At 61.0% G+C, this 18040-nt stretch overlaps 1 protein-coding gene across 3 annotated transcripts; it reads left to right on the plus strand.

Moving 5' to 3' along the window:
- The first annotated feature begins 8293 nt into the window (after positions 1-8293).
- Positions 8294-16741, plus strand: GPR35 (G protein-coupled receptor 35). 3 transcript variants are annotated; one of them, XM_036254393.1, is made up of 2 exons: positions 8294-8944; positions 15571-16741. In XM_036254393.1, the coding sequence occupies exon 2, from the start codon at positions 15581-15583 to the stop codon at positions 16490-16492; it is 912 nt and encodes a 303-aa protein (XP_036110286.1). In that variant the 5' UTR covers positions 8294-8944; positions 15571-15580; the 3' UTR covers positions 16493-16741. The 3 variants fall into 3 exon arrangements, with proteins under 3 accessions (XP_036110286.1, XP_036110287.1, XP_036110285.1); XM_036254394.1 differs by lacking the exon at positions 8294-8944 and adding an exon at positions 9345-9439; XM_036254392.1 differs by lacking the exon at positions 8294-8944 and adding an exon at positions 11712-11784.
- Positions 16742-18040: the final 1299 nt, after the last annotated feature.

Raw genomic sequence — 18040 nt, forward strand, 5'->3', positions numbered from 1 at the left:
GCAGGGCGAGTCCCAGTGATGTGCTTAGAGACCAGGGAGGGACCCCTGGAGCCCACGGTGGGCCAGTCCTGGAAGGACCATTGTCAACTGTCTCGTGCGTCCCTCTCTGACCGGACACTCGGGTCAGTGTCAACGCGGGACCTGTGTGCCCAGTGGCCCTCAAATGTCCGGCATCCCTCTCCCCCCAGCACACAGCCATCCAGGAGAGACCCCAGAGAGCAGGGTGGGGCGTGTGGGGGAGTCTTTGTCATCCACACTTGGGGGGGCGGGTCCCCCTTGGATCCCCTCACCTCTTCAGTCAGTGGGTGGGGCCTGGCTCTCTGCTTTCCAGCCAGAGGCCTCTCCCTGGCCCCCAGCCACCTGCCTGTGGCCCTCAGAGCCCTTCCGCCCACTGGTCTCGGACCTGTGGCACACACGGCCCACAGACAGTCTCCCCTGGCTCCCGGTGACTCAACACGAGCAGACCATCGAGCAGGACAAGGCCAGCACCTGGGCTGGGCTGTGGTCCCCCTGCCACCAGAGACAGGTCCTCTGCCAGCATGGACCCTCTCCTGGGACCGAGCTGGATTCCCCAGAGGCCGACCCAGGAACAAGCGCGGGCCCAGGCTGCCCAAGGGGAATGGAGAGCAGGGAGGTGCTGGGCCCCGCAGCCCGGTCACAGCCAGGAGCCCGAGGCGTCCAGGTGCTGCGTGGTGTGCGTCACAGCCCCTGGCTCAGCTCCTGCAGGGGCCCAGGCCCAGCCCCCCAGCTCCTGCTCAGGATGCTGGCCCGCAGCTGCCTCCCGATCAGTGGTGTCCATTCAGATGAAGACAGTCTGTTGTCATCTTCAGGGGGGACCCTAGTGAGGGAACTCAGCCTTGGTCTGAAAGCCTGGGGGGACCCTGGGACATGCTGGGTGGCTTCTGGGGAGGGAAAGTGCTGTGGACTGAGTTGTGTCCCCCAAATTTGCATGTTGAAGCCCTACCCCCATGGGATGGTATTCCGAGGTGCAGGGTTAGATGAGGCCACGTGGGTGGGGCCCGGTGCTGGGAGAAGTGTCCTTGTCAGACCCCAGAGCGCCCAGGGAGGACGCCGTGAGAGGCGGAGCCTGCGGGCTGGGGAGAGGGTCCTGGCCGGAACCCATCCGCCAGCCGGAGCCTGGACTTTGGACCTCCAGCCTGAGCCCAGAAGCCGGCCTGCTGTTGCAGCTCCCGCCTGTGGCCTGTGGTGTCCTGCCAGACAGCCCGAGCGGACAGACGTGTGGCCAGTGGGGGCTGGCGCTGCCCTGGCTGCTGCTGTCCTCTGAGGGCACGTCTTCCTCCGACAGTCTCCGCCCACCTGGGCTCTCCCCGGCCGCCACGGCCTTGTGAGCCCAGCTGGAGACGGGCTGGGGCAGGAGGCCACCCAGCGTCCGGACACCCACGGCCAGGGGCCCTGCCTGGGGGACCTTTCACAGAACTTCTCATCCGTCCAGCCAGCTGTGCACCCCTGCTCCGGCAGGATGCTGGCCCTGGGGGCCGCTCCAGCGGGGCCAGCCAGGGAGGCCTCCAGGGGGCGCCGTCGAGCTGCGGCCTGTGCCTCTGGGCTTCCTTCTCCATCCATCAGCCTCTCCGCTCGCTTCCCTCTGTTCTCCACTTGCTTTGCTGCGAAGCAGTTTGATGACGTGAAAATAGAAGAAGCCAAGCATTTTGTCACTCGTCAGAGTTCCCAACAGGGCGCCTCTGTGTGTGGCAGGGTGGGAAGGTGCCACCCTTTCGAAGGCGGAGGGTGGTAGACCATGAAAAGTAAGATGCTCGCTGTCCGCATCACACCTGGGCTCAGGGCCAGAACCTGCCAGAACCCTCGGCGGCAGGGCCAGGCTTTCCAGGGCAGACGGGCGGGCGCTGCCCGCTCCTTCCCTAGACCCAAGGGCGTCGCGACCTCTCCCCTCCCAGGCACCCCCTGGGAACTCAACCAGAAGCCCTGGCTGTGACCAGGTCTGGGGAGGAGTCCTGGTCTCGCTGGTGGGGAAGGACTGGGGTGGCAGGGGCCCAGCTGGGGCCCCACTGTGGGGGTGGTAAGGCGGTGCCCACCTCGGCCTCTAGGACCTGCGTGGTTGGGGCAGAAGCGGAGGGTCTGGATGCTGTCGGACCTGGTCCCCACGCCCCTCCGACCAGCCCCGTCCCGCCCTGAGCCTGAGCGGACTGAAGGAGACCCTTCCCGGGGCCACCCTGCAGCTGGTTCTGCCCAGCACAGCCAGTCTCTGGACTTCCATGTCCTTGACGCAAACGTGTCTGGGCTCTGTCCACACTCACAGAGTCCCCCATCCCCACCCCGCCCTGGAGTCCTCAGAGGCCTCGAAGTGCCTGCTGGGGGCAGCCAGCCAAGGAGGAGCAGAACGCGCGGGCTGCTCCCCGAGTCTCCCAGAGTCTGGGCAGGTCCCCGTCCTGCCGCCCCCTGACCCGTCTCCCCGTGCCTTAGACACAGGGCCTCACCTGTGTTCGCACGTCTGACCCGGGTCCAGAGCCCAGTGCAGGGCCGCGGGCGGAGCTGGGGCTGCACCTCGGGGCCCGCAGACTGGAGGGCCTCACGGAGCCGCCCCACAGCTGGGGCTCCGCAGACCCAGAGGCAGCAGCCCGCCCAGCCAAGCTGGGGGCCAGCGCCAAGCCCGGGGCTGTGTCCAGAGCCAGGCCTGTCCGAGGTCCCCAGCGGCTCTGTGCGGGGTGAACACTGCCCCCTCTGTGCACCGCAGCCGGCGGACGCAGCCGGCAGGTGTGGGTGTGTGTGGGTGAGAACACCTTCCGCAGCCTTCCCAGCAGACTTTGCGCACTTCACCTGGTCGTGTGTCCTTATCACTTCCTGCTGGCAGGGCCGTGGGAGCCGCGTCCTGCCCAGACCCAGTTCTGGGCCTTCTCCCTCATGTCCTCGGCCGGCCGCCCTCCCCCAGGCCTGGGTCAGTCTGAGGTTGGCAGAGCTTCTGCAGTGAGTACTGAGACCCGGTGCCCTGCGGGCAGGTGGTCAGGGAAAGGGCGCGCCTGGCTGGGCGTCCTGGGTGGGAGGCAGGAGGGAGCCAGGGCCCCCGACAGGGCCAGTCAGGCTGTGGCCGAGGTCCCAGGGGCTCCAGACTCCCCTCTGTCTGCCTCTCCGCTGTGACCTTTCCCTGCTCACTGCCCCATGTCCACTTCATCGGTTTCACTGGATCCCGCCCCCGCTGACGGGACAGATTTAAGCCACGCTGCACCGTGGAATGAACAGGAGTGTCACGCTGCTCACGGGGACACTCGGGGTCTTTGAACATGACTGTGTTCCTTCAGCGGAGGGTCTTCTCTGGTTTTGAGGATGAGTCTGGGGGCAGGCTGGAGTGTTCAACTCCGCTGCCTGGGGGGCTGTCCCTCCCGGGGTAGCTCAGATGGTGGCAGCAGGATCTGGCTGCAGCCTCCGGCCACCCAGTCCGTGCCAGGACCCTCTGGCCATTCTTCCCTGGTTCCCTGCAAGGACTGTCCGCACAGACAGTGGGGCCTGGGTCTGAGCTGAGGTGGCACAGCCCAGGGTTCCTTGGAGCACGGGCCCTGGAGGTTCAGTCAGGGGCACATGCGTCGTTTCCTAAAGCCTGTCCCCCGTCCCCCACCACCTCCCCAGACACGGGCCAGGTCTCAGGCCCCATGTTTGCTCAGCTGCCTGGGACTCCTGGTCCCTTCACAAGTCAACCAGGAGGTGAGGCTGCTGGGCAGGGAGCAGGTGTTGGCTGAGCTGGACTGTGTCGGGGGCCAGTCCTAGTACCTTGTGGGTTCCTGGAGCCTGGGCAGGTGGAACAGCGGGGTGCCTCTGTGTGGCACATGCGCTTGTCTCTGGATGTGGCGAGATGCCAGTGTCCCTGCCCTTGAGAGGACATTAGATGACTGTCTACACGGGTCCTGACAAGGAGGTGACAGATGGTGTGGGTGGTCCTTGACCAGCCTTGGGTCAGCTAGGGGCAGGGCAGAGGCTGGCAGAGGAGCTGGGCACTCTCGGGGCATGGAAAAAAGCTCTCTGTGCCTTCTGTGTGGGTGGGGGTGGGGCTCAGAGAACGTGGCAGATGCTGAGGCTGGAGAGGTAGGTAAAGAAAGGGCCTCGAGACCACTGAAGGAGTTTGAGTCTTTTCTGATGGGCAGCGGGGAGCCACTGTGGTTTTGAGCAGGGTCTGATGTGAGTATATCTGATATCGCCCTCTGGCTGAGGTCTTGGGGACGGTCAGAAGTCTGTTGCAGACATCCAAGGGACAGATGGTGGTGTCCTGGCTAGGCGGCAGGTGCTGGAGCCCGAGAGAAGAGGTCGGTGTCCAGGTACACCCAGGGAGTAGAAGCCAAAGAACGTAATGCTCGAGGCTTCCTGGGTTTGATTGGATGGGTCAGTCTGAGAATCCATGAACATGGTCTACCTCTCCATCTGGCTCAGTGGTGTTTTGTAGCTTTGAGTGTACTGTTTCACTTTATCCCTAAGTACTTTGTTGATACTTATAAATGAGACTGTATACTTAGTTTCCTTTTTCCAATTGTTTGTTGCCAGTATATAGAAATACTTTTTTAAAAAATATTTTTTTTCCTTTATTGATTTTAGAGAGAAAGTGAGAGGGAGATGGAAACATTGATGAGAGAGAACATCAATTGGACACCTCCTGCATGCCCCCCACTGGGGATCTGGCCCACAGCCTGGGCATGTGCCCTGACCAGGAATCAAACCGGTGACCTCTTGGTGCAGGGTCGACGCTCAACCACTGAGCCACACTGGCCAGGCTAGAAATACATTTTTTTTGTTGCATATTAATCTTGTATCCCATAACCTTGCTACTTCACTTATCAGTTCATAGTTTTAAGGTAAATTCCTTGTTGTGCGCGCAGTTATGTCATGTGTGACCTTGGAAAGGCTCACTGCCCCCTTTCCCATCGGAGGCAATTTTTTTTCGCCTCATTTCTCCTGGTTGGGATCCAGGGCTGTCGAGTGGAGGTGGTGGGTGCTGTCCCTCTCGCGAGCAGAGTGGGAGCTCCAGCCTCCCCACAGTACGAGATGTCCTGTCCGCGGTCAGTGAAGCCTGTTGCCAGGTGGAGGGACTTTGCTTCCATCCCTAGTCTGCTGAGTTTCTATCATAAACCAGTGAGGCATTTTGTCAGATGATCTCTTTGTATTGATTGAGAGGTGTATATAAACGTGTTTTTTTTTTCTTTTTTCTTTTGTTTTTTGCATTTATCTTCAGATAGTGCAGGAGGGGGAAAGAGAGAGAAGGAAACATCGATGCAAGAGAGACACATCGACTGGCCACCACCCACACGACCCCAACCAGGGCCGAGGATAGACCGCAACCGAGGTACGTGCCCTTAGCGGGAACCGAACCTGGGACTCTCTGGTCCGCGGGCCGACGCTCTAACCGCTGAGCCAAACCGGCCAGGGCTATAAATGTTCTTTATTCATGCAGCGAATTATACTGATGGACGTTCTAAGGTTAAGAGAAACCTTTCATTCCTGGGATACTTGCTCATGGTGTATTATTTATTTTATATATTGCTGGATTCAATTCGCTAATATTTTTTTAAGAATTCTTGTGTCTGTGTTCACACACGATGTCGATCTGCCGTCATCTTTCCTTGTAACACCTTCGTCTGGCGTTGGTATGAGCGTAAAGTTCGCCTTTGAAAGTGAATGGCCAAGTGTTCCTTTTTCTTTATTTTCTGAAAATGTTTAAGATTGACATTATGTTGTCCTTAAATGCGTGATGGAATTCACCAGTGGCGCCATCTGGGTCAGGGGTTGTCTTTGTGGAAAGGTTTTAAATGACAAGTTCAACTGTTTGAATAGAGATGCAGGCTATTCGAATGTTCTGTGTGTGGTACAAATTTTAGCAAGTGTGATTTTTAAGAAACTTGAGTATTTCAGCTAACTTGTCAAATGTATTTATATAAAGTTATTAGTGATGTTTCTGCCTTCTTCTTCTAATGTCTGCAAGGTCTGAAGTGATGCGTCCTTTGTCATTGCTGATAGTAGCCATTTGTGCATTATTTTTTTTGATCAGTTTAGCCAAAGGTTTATTAACTGACCTTTTCTTTTCTTTTTCTTTATCCTCACCCGAGGACATTTTTTCATTTTTTGTACAGATAGAGTGGGAGGGAGAGAGAGGAAGAGAGAGAGAGAGAGAGAAACATCGATGTGAAAGGGACACATCCAGTGGCTGCCACCCGCACGACCAACCAGGGCCGGGGACAAACTGCAACCGAGGTACATGCCCTCAGCGGGAACCGAACCCGGGTCTCTCCAGACTGCAGGCCAACGCTCTAACCGTTGAGCCAAACAGGCCAGGGCTTAACTGACCTTTTCAAAGAACCGATGTTATTTTATTGATCTCTATTGTTATTTTTCTACGATTTCCACTTTGTCTTATTTCCTTTCTTCTACTTACTTGGCTTTGCTTTATTGTTTTTATTCTAGCTTCCCAAAGTGGAATCTTGACTCCGCGGTTTTAGTCCTTTTCTCTTTCCGAATATGAGCACTTAATGGTCCACAAAAATTCCTCGAGACACTGCAGTGACTTTATCTCACCTGTGTTGCTAAGTTGTCTTTTCATTATCATTTAGATCAAAGTATTTTCTAGTTTCCCTTTGATTACTATCTGACCCTTGAGATAGTTATAATTATGTTCTTTAATTTTTAAATAGGCATTCTTTAGATATATGTTTTTGTTGATTTTTTTATTTAATGGTGTTGTAGTTAAAGAAAATACTCTGTATCATTGAAATCCTTGTAACTTTATTGAGACGTGCTTTGGAGACTGTTTACTGTGTTCTGATGTTGGTGGGTGACCGCTCTATCCAATCTGCTTGGACAAGCGGACTAGTGTCGTTCCAGTCTGCCGTGACCTTACACGTTCTCTCTCGTGAATTCTGGCTTTTTTAAATCCAGTTTTATAAGGTTTTTCTTTTAATTGGAGTGTTTAGACCAGTTCTATTTGATGTAATTATTGAAATGGTTGGGTTAAATCTACCATCTTTTTTTTTTTCAATCCCCACCCGAGAATATATTTCCATTGATTTTTAGAGAGAGTGGAAAGGAGGGAGGGAGGGAGGGAGGGAGAGAGAGAGAAACATTAATGTGAGAGACACATATGAGTTGGCTCCCTCCTGCATGATCCCAAACCTGCCACCAAGGTAAATGCCCTTGACCAGGAATCGAACCTGCAACCCTTCGGTCCACGGGCTGACGCTCTAACCACTGAGCCAAAGCGGCCAGAGCAAATCTGCCATCTTGTTATTTGTTTTCTATGCGTCTGTTATATCTCATCTATACTTTGTACCTTTTCCTCCCTCTTTTGGATTAACCGAGTACTTTGTTTTGTATCCCATGTGTGTCCTCTGTTGGCTACTTAGACTCCTGTGTTTGATCTGTTCGGTGGTTGCTACTGGGTTCAGAATAAGCTTGAACTGGTCAGTGACTGACGGGATGTGGGAGGGAGGGAGAGGGAGGGGGGAGCCGGGTGTCAGGATGGACACACATCTGTCTGAACAACGAGAGGGACCAAGCTCTGAGACGGGGACTGAGTGTGGGCGTGACGGAGGCCCCGATGATGTGGTCAGTGTTGGACACGTAGCATTTGGAGGGCTTGTAAGTCACCAAGAGAAGATGCCCAGCAGGCAGCTCTGTGTGTGGTCCGGAGGCCTGGGGGAGCTGGTGGCCAGGGCGGGGGCGTGGGACCAGGGGATCAACAGGAGTGGGTGTCTGCTAATGGGGGGTGGGGGTGTGGGGGACAAGGAAAGGGTCCCTGGCCGAGCTCCCGTGAACTTCCGTTCAGGGGCCCAGGGGAGAACGACAGGTATGAGAGCAGAGGACAGCGGGGGAGGAGCAAACAGGACTCGGGAAAAGAGTTTTGGACTCTTCAGGTTTTCTTTTCTTTTTTTGTGTGTGGTACGTGCCCCTAGTGGGAACCAAACCTGGGGCTTTCTAGTCCACAGGCTGATGCTCAATCGCTGAGCCAGGGCGGACTCTTCGGGTTTTCAAAGTGAACACACATCAAGACTTGCTCATGACTTTTCAGGAACCTTGGCCTGGCTGCAAGCCAACCCCTAATGCAGCCCCATCTCCCCTCCCCCAGCCCCGTCCAGCCCCGCTCTCCCTGTTCTCATCCCCCACCTGGCCGGCCGTCTCCCCACCTCCGCCCGTGCCTGCACAGCCCACCACTGTCCTCCAGTCCAGGCGTGGGGGCCCCGCCCTCTGTGTGACCTTTGACCCAGGAACACCACCTCTAGGACCCATTCTTCAGACAGACAGACGGAAACGGTGCCTCCGAGGCCGCCCCTCAGGACTGCAGGGCCGCAGCCGGGAAGCCATGCCTGTTCCGCCTGTCCGACCACGGAGCAGCGAGCAGCTGCATCATTTCCGTTCCTGTCTGTCTGTCTGGAGAATAGTTCCTAAGAGCGGGGTTCCTGGGTCCCCACGCACCTCCAGCTGTGGTGGACACAGTGAGCCCTCCCTGGGGGGCTGCTGCGCTCGAGGCCCACGGAGCCGTCTAACGCCGTGTCCCCCACACATTGCCAGGACGCTGGCGTCTGCCCGTGTCAGCGGGAAATGTCAGCGCAGGCATTTCTGATGGACATTTCTCTTCCTCCGAGTCTGTGGAGGGCTTTTCGTATCACCCAGGGGCCTTTGCGCCTCCCTTTCTGTGAACTGTCTGTCCGCGTGCCTGCTGGTTGGCATCTCGTCCAGGGGTCGGGGTGTCAGGGGCCAGCGGCCCTGAGGGACGGGGCGGGATGTGAGAACACGCCGCAGTGTTTCTCAAGGGCAGTGGAGGACTTCCTGACTCTTGGGGCGCTGGGTAAGTTCCCCCTTCTTGGGATCACCCAGACAGACTGGCTCAAACCCAGCAATGCTGGAGGCTGCGGCCCTTTGAAGGGTGGGGAACCCTCTCGGGGGCGCCCCTGGGCTCTGAGTCCAGCTGCTGGGGGTCCACAGCTGACGTCAAGCTGAGGTGAGACGCAGACAGTCACACTGGGCGCTCTGCCCATCACCTCTTCAGCCCGAGGGCCTCGCCACGGCAGGGCCTGGCAGCCCAGTCCAGCGGTGGGGAGCCCTGCAGGTTCTTGAGCAGGCGCATGACCACCTGGAAGGGGAGCATGGGGGCGACAAGTGGGGCACCTCGCAGGCAGGCGCCAGGGTCCAGGGTCCAGGCCGGGCAGCCCGATGCCCAGGCCGGGCAGGAGGGCAGCCTGTCCAGGAGCAGGGCCTGGTGTGAGGCCAGCGGCACCTCCCAGCCAGAAGCCTCAGGCAGAGAAAGGAGAAGGAGGCCTGGGCCGAGGACACCACAGGGCAGGACGGCTCTGCGCTGGGAGGAGTCAGGGACCTGCCGCTGAAGCAGCCTCCAGGCCCCGGCGGCCACTCCCGGGAAGGGTCCCCGGGGGCTCCGCCGGCCGCAGAGCAGAGCCCGGAGCAGAGCTGGCTGGCAGGAAAGGAGAGAAGCTGTCCGGTGAGTGAGCCGACCGGGGGCGGCAGGACTCGGGGTCAGCGCCCAGCAGAGCCTCCTCTGCCTTCAGCCACGGGCTGTGGTCTGCACAGTGGCCGCCCAGTGGGGGAGGGCCAGCTGATGGGGTACATCCACCGTCTGCGACTGTGCAGTCTGGGGTGACAGGTGCTCAGGTTGCTGCTGAAGGGGGTCCGAGGATGGGCGGGGCCATGGGAGCTCGGTCCTGGGCCTGTCTGTGACTCTGTGGGAGTGGATGGGGGTCTGGGCCCCTCTGCTCTCAGCCCCCCCACATGACCTCTTCATGACCCCTCATGACCCGTGGAACCTCAGGCGCAAGCAGGCTCTGAGGGTGGCCCTTCCGGCCCCACTCTCGGCCTCAGGGGTACCTGTCCGTGCTCAGCCGCGTTCCCTGAGCGAATGAATGGTGAGCGATCAGCGTGGGGTCTCAGGGGCCGCACACAGCTTCTGTGTCGGGGGACAGGCAGGCGGGAGCCCCTCCGTGGGGGCAGGTTTTCAAGGGAGAGAGTGGCCGCTGCGAGGGCAGGGCTGGGGGCCCCGGGGGTCCGCAGGGCACTTCCCTCCAGGGCTCAGCTAGGCTCGGGGCAGATGTGAGGGTCAGGACTGTCGGCCCAGAAGCCCCTGCTCTCCTCACCCCACGGATTCGGAGGGAAGGGCAGGAAGACCCCCAGACCGGCGCCCTGGACCTCCCCGGCCCAGCAGGTGCGGAGCGGGGCAGGCTCCAGGACCGTAGCAGGGGTGACGGGGGGAGGGCAGGGGGAGGCCTCCAACACAGGGGTCGGCGGAGCCCCTGCGGAGGCTCGGTGGGGGCCCCCAGGGGCACCGCGGCGGGTGCTGGCAGCTGCATCCATGTTGGGCCCTGGCCTCCCTCCTCAGCAGAGGGTCTTTGCTGGGGTTTGGAGACAGCCCAGGAGTGAGGGAATGGGCCTGGTCTAGCACCTGAAGCCTGCCCAGAGTGGCCGGGCCTCTCGGACCCGGGGTCAGCCCTGGCTCGCCACTGGGAGGGAGCCAGCTTGGGAGAAAGGGCTTGGGGCAGGTACCCCTCCCCCCAGGTAGACAGCTCTGGGCCTGTGGACACCAGTGTTCAGGGGGCATCGCTGGGAGCCACGAACCCCGCTCGGTCCGTGGCACCGTCGTTGGCCAAATCCTTCACACTGTCAGGGCCACAGGCTGGTGAACGGGCTTTATTGAGGCGCTACTCTGTGCTCGGTGCCGTCTGAGATGGGCTCCCCAAGCCACAAGCAAGAGCGAAGTGCAGCCAACCCCGGCACTGGCCATCTACACGTGGATTTCTTTCCATGAGCACGTGAGTGGCTTTCTCTTCCCTGTGGTTTTCTTAATGAGACGCTTTTCTCCAGCTTACTTTATGGTGAGAACATAGAGTTGATGCGTATAACACAGCACGTGTTAATCGACTTTACAGGATCAATAGGGCTTCTGGTCCATAGCCTACTAGTAGTTAAGTTTGGGGGTGAGTCAAGTTACAGGTGTATTTTCAACTGTGTAGGGGTGGCACCTCTACCCCCCAAATTTTTCAAGGGTCAACTGTACAGCAGGGAGGTTGTATGAAGAAAACAGATGGAGAGGGTGCCAGAGATGGGGGGAGGAGGCCACACAGGGGCGGGGAAGGCAGGAGGAGCCCACGGAGAGACCCCATGGGGCCTGGGTCTGGGGGGTGAGCCTGGGGGAGTTCGGAGGAGAGGGGGACGGCCCTCCGCAGGGGCCTGGGCCGGAAGCACTGCTCTGGGGTCAGGAGGCCAGGGCACCCTTCCCACCCGCTCGCTGTAAAGGGAAGGGTGGTGTGGGGGGCTCCCGGCATCTGCACAGAGAGGCTGCGGTCAGGCACATGTGGGGAAGCTGAGGGGACAGAGCCCTGCCCTCAGGGCTCAGGGGACGGAGTGAGGTCCACAGAAAGGGCTGCTCCCACGGTGGGCTCGGGGCAGAGGCCTGCAGGGAGCACACCCAGGAAGGCCTGGAGGATCGGGGGCAGGTGGGCCGTGAGCAGCTGTGTGCCCGCCGGTGGTGGGGGTCACAGGGCGTGGCTGTGCTGGGGTGCCGCGCAGTGAGCCAGCAGGGCGCTGGAGGTGCTGGGCTTCCCGAGGAGCCAGGCAGGGGCCACGCCCATGCAGGCGGGCGGACTGGCACTGCTGCAGATTGTGGCAGAGGTGAGGCACTGCCCGCTCCCACTTCCTTTCCTGGCACCCTGGGCTGGGGCGGAGGCGGAGGCGGGCCCTGCTGCCCTCAGCCTGCCCACTGCCTGCCCGCCTTCAGGGGGACAGTCAGGCAGCCCGAGGAGCGTGCTCAGCCCGGGGAACCAAGGCTGACCGCAGGTCAGTGCTGGGCTTGGGGCCTGAGGCCTCAGAGCCGGGCAGGGAGCCGGGCAGGGCTGCGATGGGGGGTCTCAGAGCCGGGCAGGGCTGCGATGGGGGATCTCAGAGCCGGGCAGGGAGCCGGGCAGGGCTGCGATGGGGGGTCTCAGAGCCGGGCAGGGCTGCGATGGGGGGTCTCAGAGCCAGGCAGGGAGCCGGGCAGGGCTGCGATGGGGCATCTCAGAGCGAGGCCCGGGCTGCGATGGGGGGTCTCAGAGCCGGGCAGGGCTGCGATGGGGGATCTCAGAGCTGGGCCGGGCTGCGATGGGGGGTCTCAGAGCCGGGCAGGGCTGCGATGGGGGATCTCAGAGCTGGGCCGGGCTGCGATGGGGGGTCTCAGAGCCGGGCAGGGAGCCGGGCAGGGCTGCGATGGGGGGGTCTCAGAGCCGGGCAGGGCTGCGATGGGGGGTCTCAGAGCCGGGCAGGGCTGCGATGGGGGGTCTCAGAGCCGGGCAGGGCTGCGATGGGGGGTCTCAGAGCCGGGCAGGGCTGCGATGGGGGGTCTCAGAGCCGGGCAGGGCTGCGATGGGGGGTCTCAGACCTGGGCAGGGAGCCGGGCAGGGCTGCGATGGGGCATCTCAGAGCGAGGCCCGGGCTGCGATGGGGGTTTGGACCCTCAAGGGATGCCCTAATGGCGGAGCTCTGAGGGGGTGATGGTCTGGGGAGGGGGCCTCCCCCATGAGTGTGGGCTGCTACTCAGAGGAGCTGGGCTTCTCCAGGCCCTGGACTCCCATGTCATGCGAGACCCTAAAATCTGCCTTGTGGGCTTTGACTAGTATTTATTTATTTTTTTATCCTTGCCTGAGGACATTTTTGCATTTATCTTCAGATGGGGGGAGGGGGAGAAGGAGGAAGAGAGAGGGAAACATCCATGTGAGAGAGACACCTCAAGTGGTTGCCACCCACACGACCCCAACCTGGGCCGGGGACAAACTGCAACCGAGGTAGGTGCCCTTAGCGGGAACCGAACCCGGGCCTCTCTGGTCCGTGGGCTGACGCTCTAACCGCTGAGCCACACCGGCCAGGGCTGTGACCAGCATTTTGAAAACTAGAGTAGAAACTATCTCAATCTGTATTCCCAGGCCAGGGAGCTCCGCTTTGTGAAACCATTAGAAACAATGTATTGGGGTAGCACTGGTGGTAACATTCCGTAATTTTCAGGGGTACAAATTATAATTGGACTTCTGTGTATGTGTTGCCTGCTCCTTGCCGGGGTCTCGTCTCCTTTCTTCGTGTGTCTGCTTGTTTTCCCCGCTTCTCCCCCACCCCTCCGGAGACCACCGTGGTGGTGACGGTCTGAGTCTGTTCCTGTTTGTTTTGTTGCTTTTTGTTTTCTATTCGCAGATGAATGAAATCATGGTTTTTGTCCTTTTCTGTCTGACTTATTTCAGTTAGCACGATGCGCTCAAGATCCAGCCGCGTGGTCGTCGGTGGTAACACCCCATCCTTTCTGATGGCTGAGTCCTATTCTATTGTATAGATGCACCTGTTCTTTTTGAAAAAATATTTTTTCCCTTTATTTATTCTAGAGAAGGAGGAAAGGAGAGGGAGAGAGAGATGGAAACATCGATGAGAGAGAACACCGATTGGCCGCCTCCTGCATGCCCCCCACTGGGGATCGGGCCCACAACCTGGGCATGTGCCCTGACCGGGAATTGAACCGGCGACCTCTTGGTGCAGGGTCGACGCTCAACCACTGAGCCCACCGGCCAGGGCCAGATGCATCTGTTCTTATCCACACCCACCGATGGTCACAGGTGTCTCCCGTGGCCTGGCCACCAGAACAGTGCTTAGGGAACACGAGGGTCCGTGCCTGTAGGAGCGCTTCCTCGTTCTCGGGCAGATTCTCAGAAGAGGAATTGCTGACGCACAGGACAGTTCTAGTATTACTGTTTGAGGAACCCTCCACCGGGTGTCAGAGTGTCCATTCCACTCCGTGCACATGCTTCTCTTTTCTCCACACCCTCGCCTCGCTCTGTGAAACTTCTGCCTCACCCGTACCCCAGCCCTGGATCCTAGGGTGCTCCTCAGGTAGGGACCCAGGTCCAGAGGCCTCCGCGGCCCCGGCCGCAAGTCAGCCTCAGAGTCCGCTCAGGGCCGCAGACAGAGGGGCTGGGTTCCCGGGCTCACAGGCGGCTCTGCAGGTGACAACACAGGTATCTCGGAGAGGTCAAAGGGTGTGCCCAGAAGCAGACGGAGGGAGCAGCCTCCGCTCCGCTTTCCCAGGGCGGCCCCCCAGCCAGAAGCGCCAGAGCTCTGACTTCTGGGGGGGCCCCCAGCTTTCCCAGGGCAGCCACAGAACAGTGTCTGTTGTCGGGGACGGTCCTGCTGTCTGGGCAGGAGGCCAGCTGGGGTCCCTGTCCTGGACAGACGTCAGGGGCTGGGGCTGTGGACAGGCAGGGATACACAGTGACCGTTTGGGCAGGGCCCCGGCCTCGACTCCCCAAGCTTTCCTGGGAGGCACCCCAGAGGACAGAGACGAGGGACCTGGAGCAGTAGTCCCATGAGGTTCTGGGCTGGGGGCACCTCACAGAGCGGGCCTGGCAGGTCACCGGTGTTTCTGGGTGAGAGTTAGCTGGGAGGGTGGGGCAGGCAGGAAGGGGGCACCCCAGCAGTGGGTTCTCAGGGTGTCCGCAGACCTGGCCTGGCTCCCGGTCCTCAGGACCTCAAACCCAGCAAGAACAAACAGAAGCCTTCGAAAACGAGGCGCAAGCTCATGAGGGGTGTAGGGTGTTTACATACGGGAAAGGGGTCATGAAATTTTAATTGCTGGTGAATGTGCTGTTTTAAAATTCCAAAGAGACGGGCATATTTGGTGGAATGTCCCTGTTTCTGGAGGAAAACTGCTCTTTCCTCTCTAATGGCCTTTGTCTGGGGTCCCCCGAGGCCCCAGCCCAGCGCTAATGCACCTAAATGACTGGGCTCTGGATATTTCTCCCCTCCCCGCAGGGGTGGGGCGCAGGGGAGAACCCGCCCAGCCTGGCCCTGGGCCTTCCCCCAGTGGACGGACCCTCTTCACCCCCCACCTAAAGGGTAGGGAGCCCCCAGAGGGCCTGTGTTGGGAGGGGAGGGGAGGCCAGAGGACCCCAGGTGGAGGGCAGGGAGGGGCATGGCGGGCCCTGTGGCTCATGCTCAGCGAACTCCACGGTCCCGCCGCAGGGACACCGGCCATTACAGCCCCTGACGAGGGGTCCAAGGTTGGCTCAGCTCAGGGTGAACCCAGAATCCGGCTCAGCCTCAGGGGCAGTCACCTGGAGGCCAGCCCCCTGACCGAGTCCTTGGCCCTGGCTAGCCCAGCCCTCCTGCGCTGCGTGGGCCTACGGAGGGGAGGAGGACGATCGGGGTTCTGGGGTTTTCTGGGGAGCTGTCCTGGACCCCTGCTGTTGGGAATGGCCAGGTGGGGTAGATGCTGACGTCTGCAGCCAGGTCTGGGAAGGGGGAGCAGCAGGCCTCCTGGGCGTTATCCTGGGCCCATCTAGGGGTCCCCCTTTCCGGGCTCCCTGTCCCGAGAGCTGCGTTGTCAGGACTGGAGGCCACGGGGGGCGGGGTCCAGGGAGGGCAGTACCACCAGTGTCTGGTGTTCCCGCCCACGGGCCGGGGTCTGGTCTGGGGGGCCGCAGACTCCTGTGGTTTCTGGGACTTCTCTGGGAAGGTGAGTCCTGGGCCCTGGACGTGGGGGTCTCCCTTCCTGCGGGGCCTTTCCCTGAATCTCTGCCTGCCGGTTCTCCCCCTGCCCCCCTCCTGCAGCCCCAGGACCATGAACAACAGCACCTGTGCCTTCACCTGGTCCCCGCCGGTCAGGCTCATCTGCTACACCTACCTGGGCGGGCTGCTGGTGCTGGGTCTGCTGCTCAACGGGCTGGCGCTCTGGGTGTTCTGCTGCCGCCTGCGCCAGTGGACGGAGACCCACGTGTACATGGTCAACCTGGCCGCGGCCGACCTCTGCCTGCTCTGTGCCCTGCCCTTCATGCTGTTCTCCCTGAATCAGGACGACTCCGGCGACACGGTGTTCTGCCAGCTCTCCCAGGGCATCTACCTGGTCAACAGGTACATGAGCATCAGCCTGATCACGGCCATTGCCCTGGACCGCTACCTGGCCGTGCGGCACCCGCTGTGCTCCCGGGGGCTGCGCTCCCCCCGGAAGGCTGGGGCCGTGTGCGCGGCGCTCTGGGTGCTGGTGGTCAGCTCCCTGGTGCTCCGCTGGGTCCTGCGGGAGCAGGAGGGTGGCTTCTGCTTTGGGAATCCCTCCCGGCAGAACCCCCAAACTGTGACCTTCTCCCTGCTGGGCTTCTACCTGCCACTGGCCGTGCTGGCCTTCTGCTCTCTGCAGGTGGTGACCGCCCTGGGCCGGAGGCCGGCTGCCGACACGGGCCAGGTCGAGGCCACCCAGAAGGCCGTCCGCATGGTCTGGGCGAACGTGGTCGTGTTCGTGGTCTGCTTCCTGCCCTTGCACGTGGTGCTGACGTGGCGTTTGGCCATGGGCCTGAGCACCTGTGCCCTGCGGGGTGCCCTCTCCGTCACTAGCAGGATCTCGGATGCCAACTGCTGCCTGGATGCCATCTGCTACTACTACATAACCAAGGAGTTCCAGGAGGCGTCTGCCCTGGCCAGGCCCCCCGCTGTCAAGGCCCACAAGAGCCAAGACTCCATCTGTGTGACTCTGCCCTAGGAGACCAGCACAGGAGTGGGGACCAGGCCCCGCTGCCTGCTGGGGGGCCTGTGACCAGGAGGGGACCTGAGCTCACCGTGGTGCGGACACTCTCCAAGAAGCCTGCTGGGCAGGGAGGCCCAGGCCGGGGGCCTGGGAAGGTGACCACCCCACCTTGGGGTGGAAGATGGACAGGGGCCGGAGAAGAGGCCTGACCATGGGGTGGGGCTGTGCACCTGCTGTGTCGCGAGCCTGGTGCACCTGGGCAGGGTGGGGGTGTCTGCTGGGTCCTGCCACCTTACTGGGGCCCGAATAAAGCTGCCCGCTAGGGCCGATCCTGACGGGCGTGTGTGCTGCCCAAGCTTGCATGGTGGGGGTGGGAGGGTCAGGGCATGTTCCCAGGTGACTCTCCAGGGCCCCCCAGTCCGCTGCCCACCCATCTGAAGTCTGGCAGGTGTGTGCGGCCAGGTGTCCCCCCGCCGGAGCAGGCCTGACCCCTGGGCCCTCGTAGGGCTGCCCAGATGTGATGGGTGGGCCACGAGGTGCTGGCCAGGGTCTGTCAAGGGGACACACGCCTGTGCTTCACTCAGGGAAGCCGAGCCCTGCCCGGTGGAGGCGAGGGCTGGGTGCCCGGCCAGGTGGGCTCGCACCTCCCTGGCCTCCAGACTCAGGTGGGAAAGACCAGAGCTTTCCAAGGCTGCTGGTCTGGTGGGCGCTGCCGTCCCTCCTCCGTGTTCTTGGCACCCAGCAGCCTCCGTGCCCGTCTCCCACTCTGCGGTGGGGCGAGAATGCTGGCCACGTCCTGGCCGGGCCGGCCGCCTGGGTGTGAGGGGCCGCAGGCCACGGGCCTCTGCCTCCGGGGTCCACACAGACCCCGTCCAGTGATCCCTAAACTCCCACACTCTCACCCCAGCCAGTCTCCTCACGTGTCTGCACCTCATCCTGTTCCTCCAGCGCTCCCAAACCTTATCTGCCATCGTCACCGCCCTGCCCTTCCGAGGACAGTTTCCAGTCCCTGACTCCCACCACCCCAACCCTCGAGGGTTTGTTTCCCAAGGAACCCGGGGTCCACAGAACGCTTTCGCCTGGGTGGCCGGTGCTGACGGGCTCTCTGGGCTGAGCATAGATGTCTAGTCCTGTCCTTGGCCAGGGTCGGGGATCAGAACAGGCAGAGTCGGGCCTGGGACTCGGCTCCAGCGCACACCCCAAGTCCCGCCCCGGGGTCGTAAACTAAGGAGAGGGTGTCAGAGGCCAGTGCAGGCCAGCTCCAGATGAGTGTGTTACACCGGGGGGGGCGTGTGCAGGGTCTAACCAACTTCAGGAAACTGCCACACGTGTCCTCAACGTAACCACCCAGATAACGACACGGGGAGTCTGCCCACACGGGAAACCACACACGGAGAGGGGTGTCAGCCTCCCATGCCATGCGCAGCTCGGCCGGCACCCTGTCCTCTGGGGGCCAGGGTGTCCTCCAGCCCCAGCCACTGGGAAATGCCGTGGAGAGAGGCCCCTGGCACACACCTTCCACAGAGGTGCCACTGCCCGGCTCTCTGCGCTCGGCCACCCACA

The sequence above is a fragment of the Molossus molossus genome, unplaced genomic scaffold (assembly GCF_014108415.1).
Source record: "Molossus molossus isolate mMolMol1 unplaced genomic scaffold, mMolMol1.p scaffold_m16_p_11, whole genome shotgun sequence".
In the NCBI taxonomy this organism is placed as follows: domain Eukaryota; kingdom Metazoa; phylum Chordata; class Mammalia; order Chiroptera; family Molossidae; genus Molossus; species Molossus molossus.

Bases quoted from the DNA above. Each gene is read 5' to 3' on its own strand.
- GPR35 (XM_036254393.1), top strand. From the start codon at position 15,581: ATGAACAACAGCACCTGTGCCTTCACCTGGTCCCCGCCGGTCAGGCTC.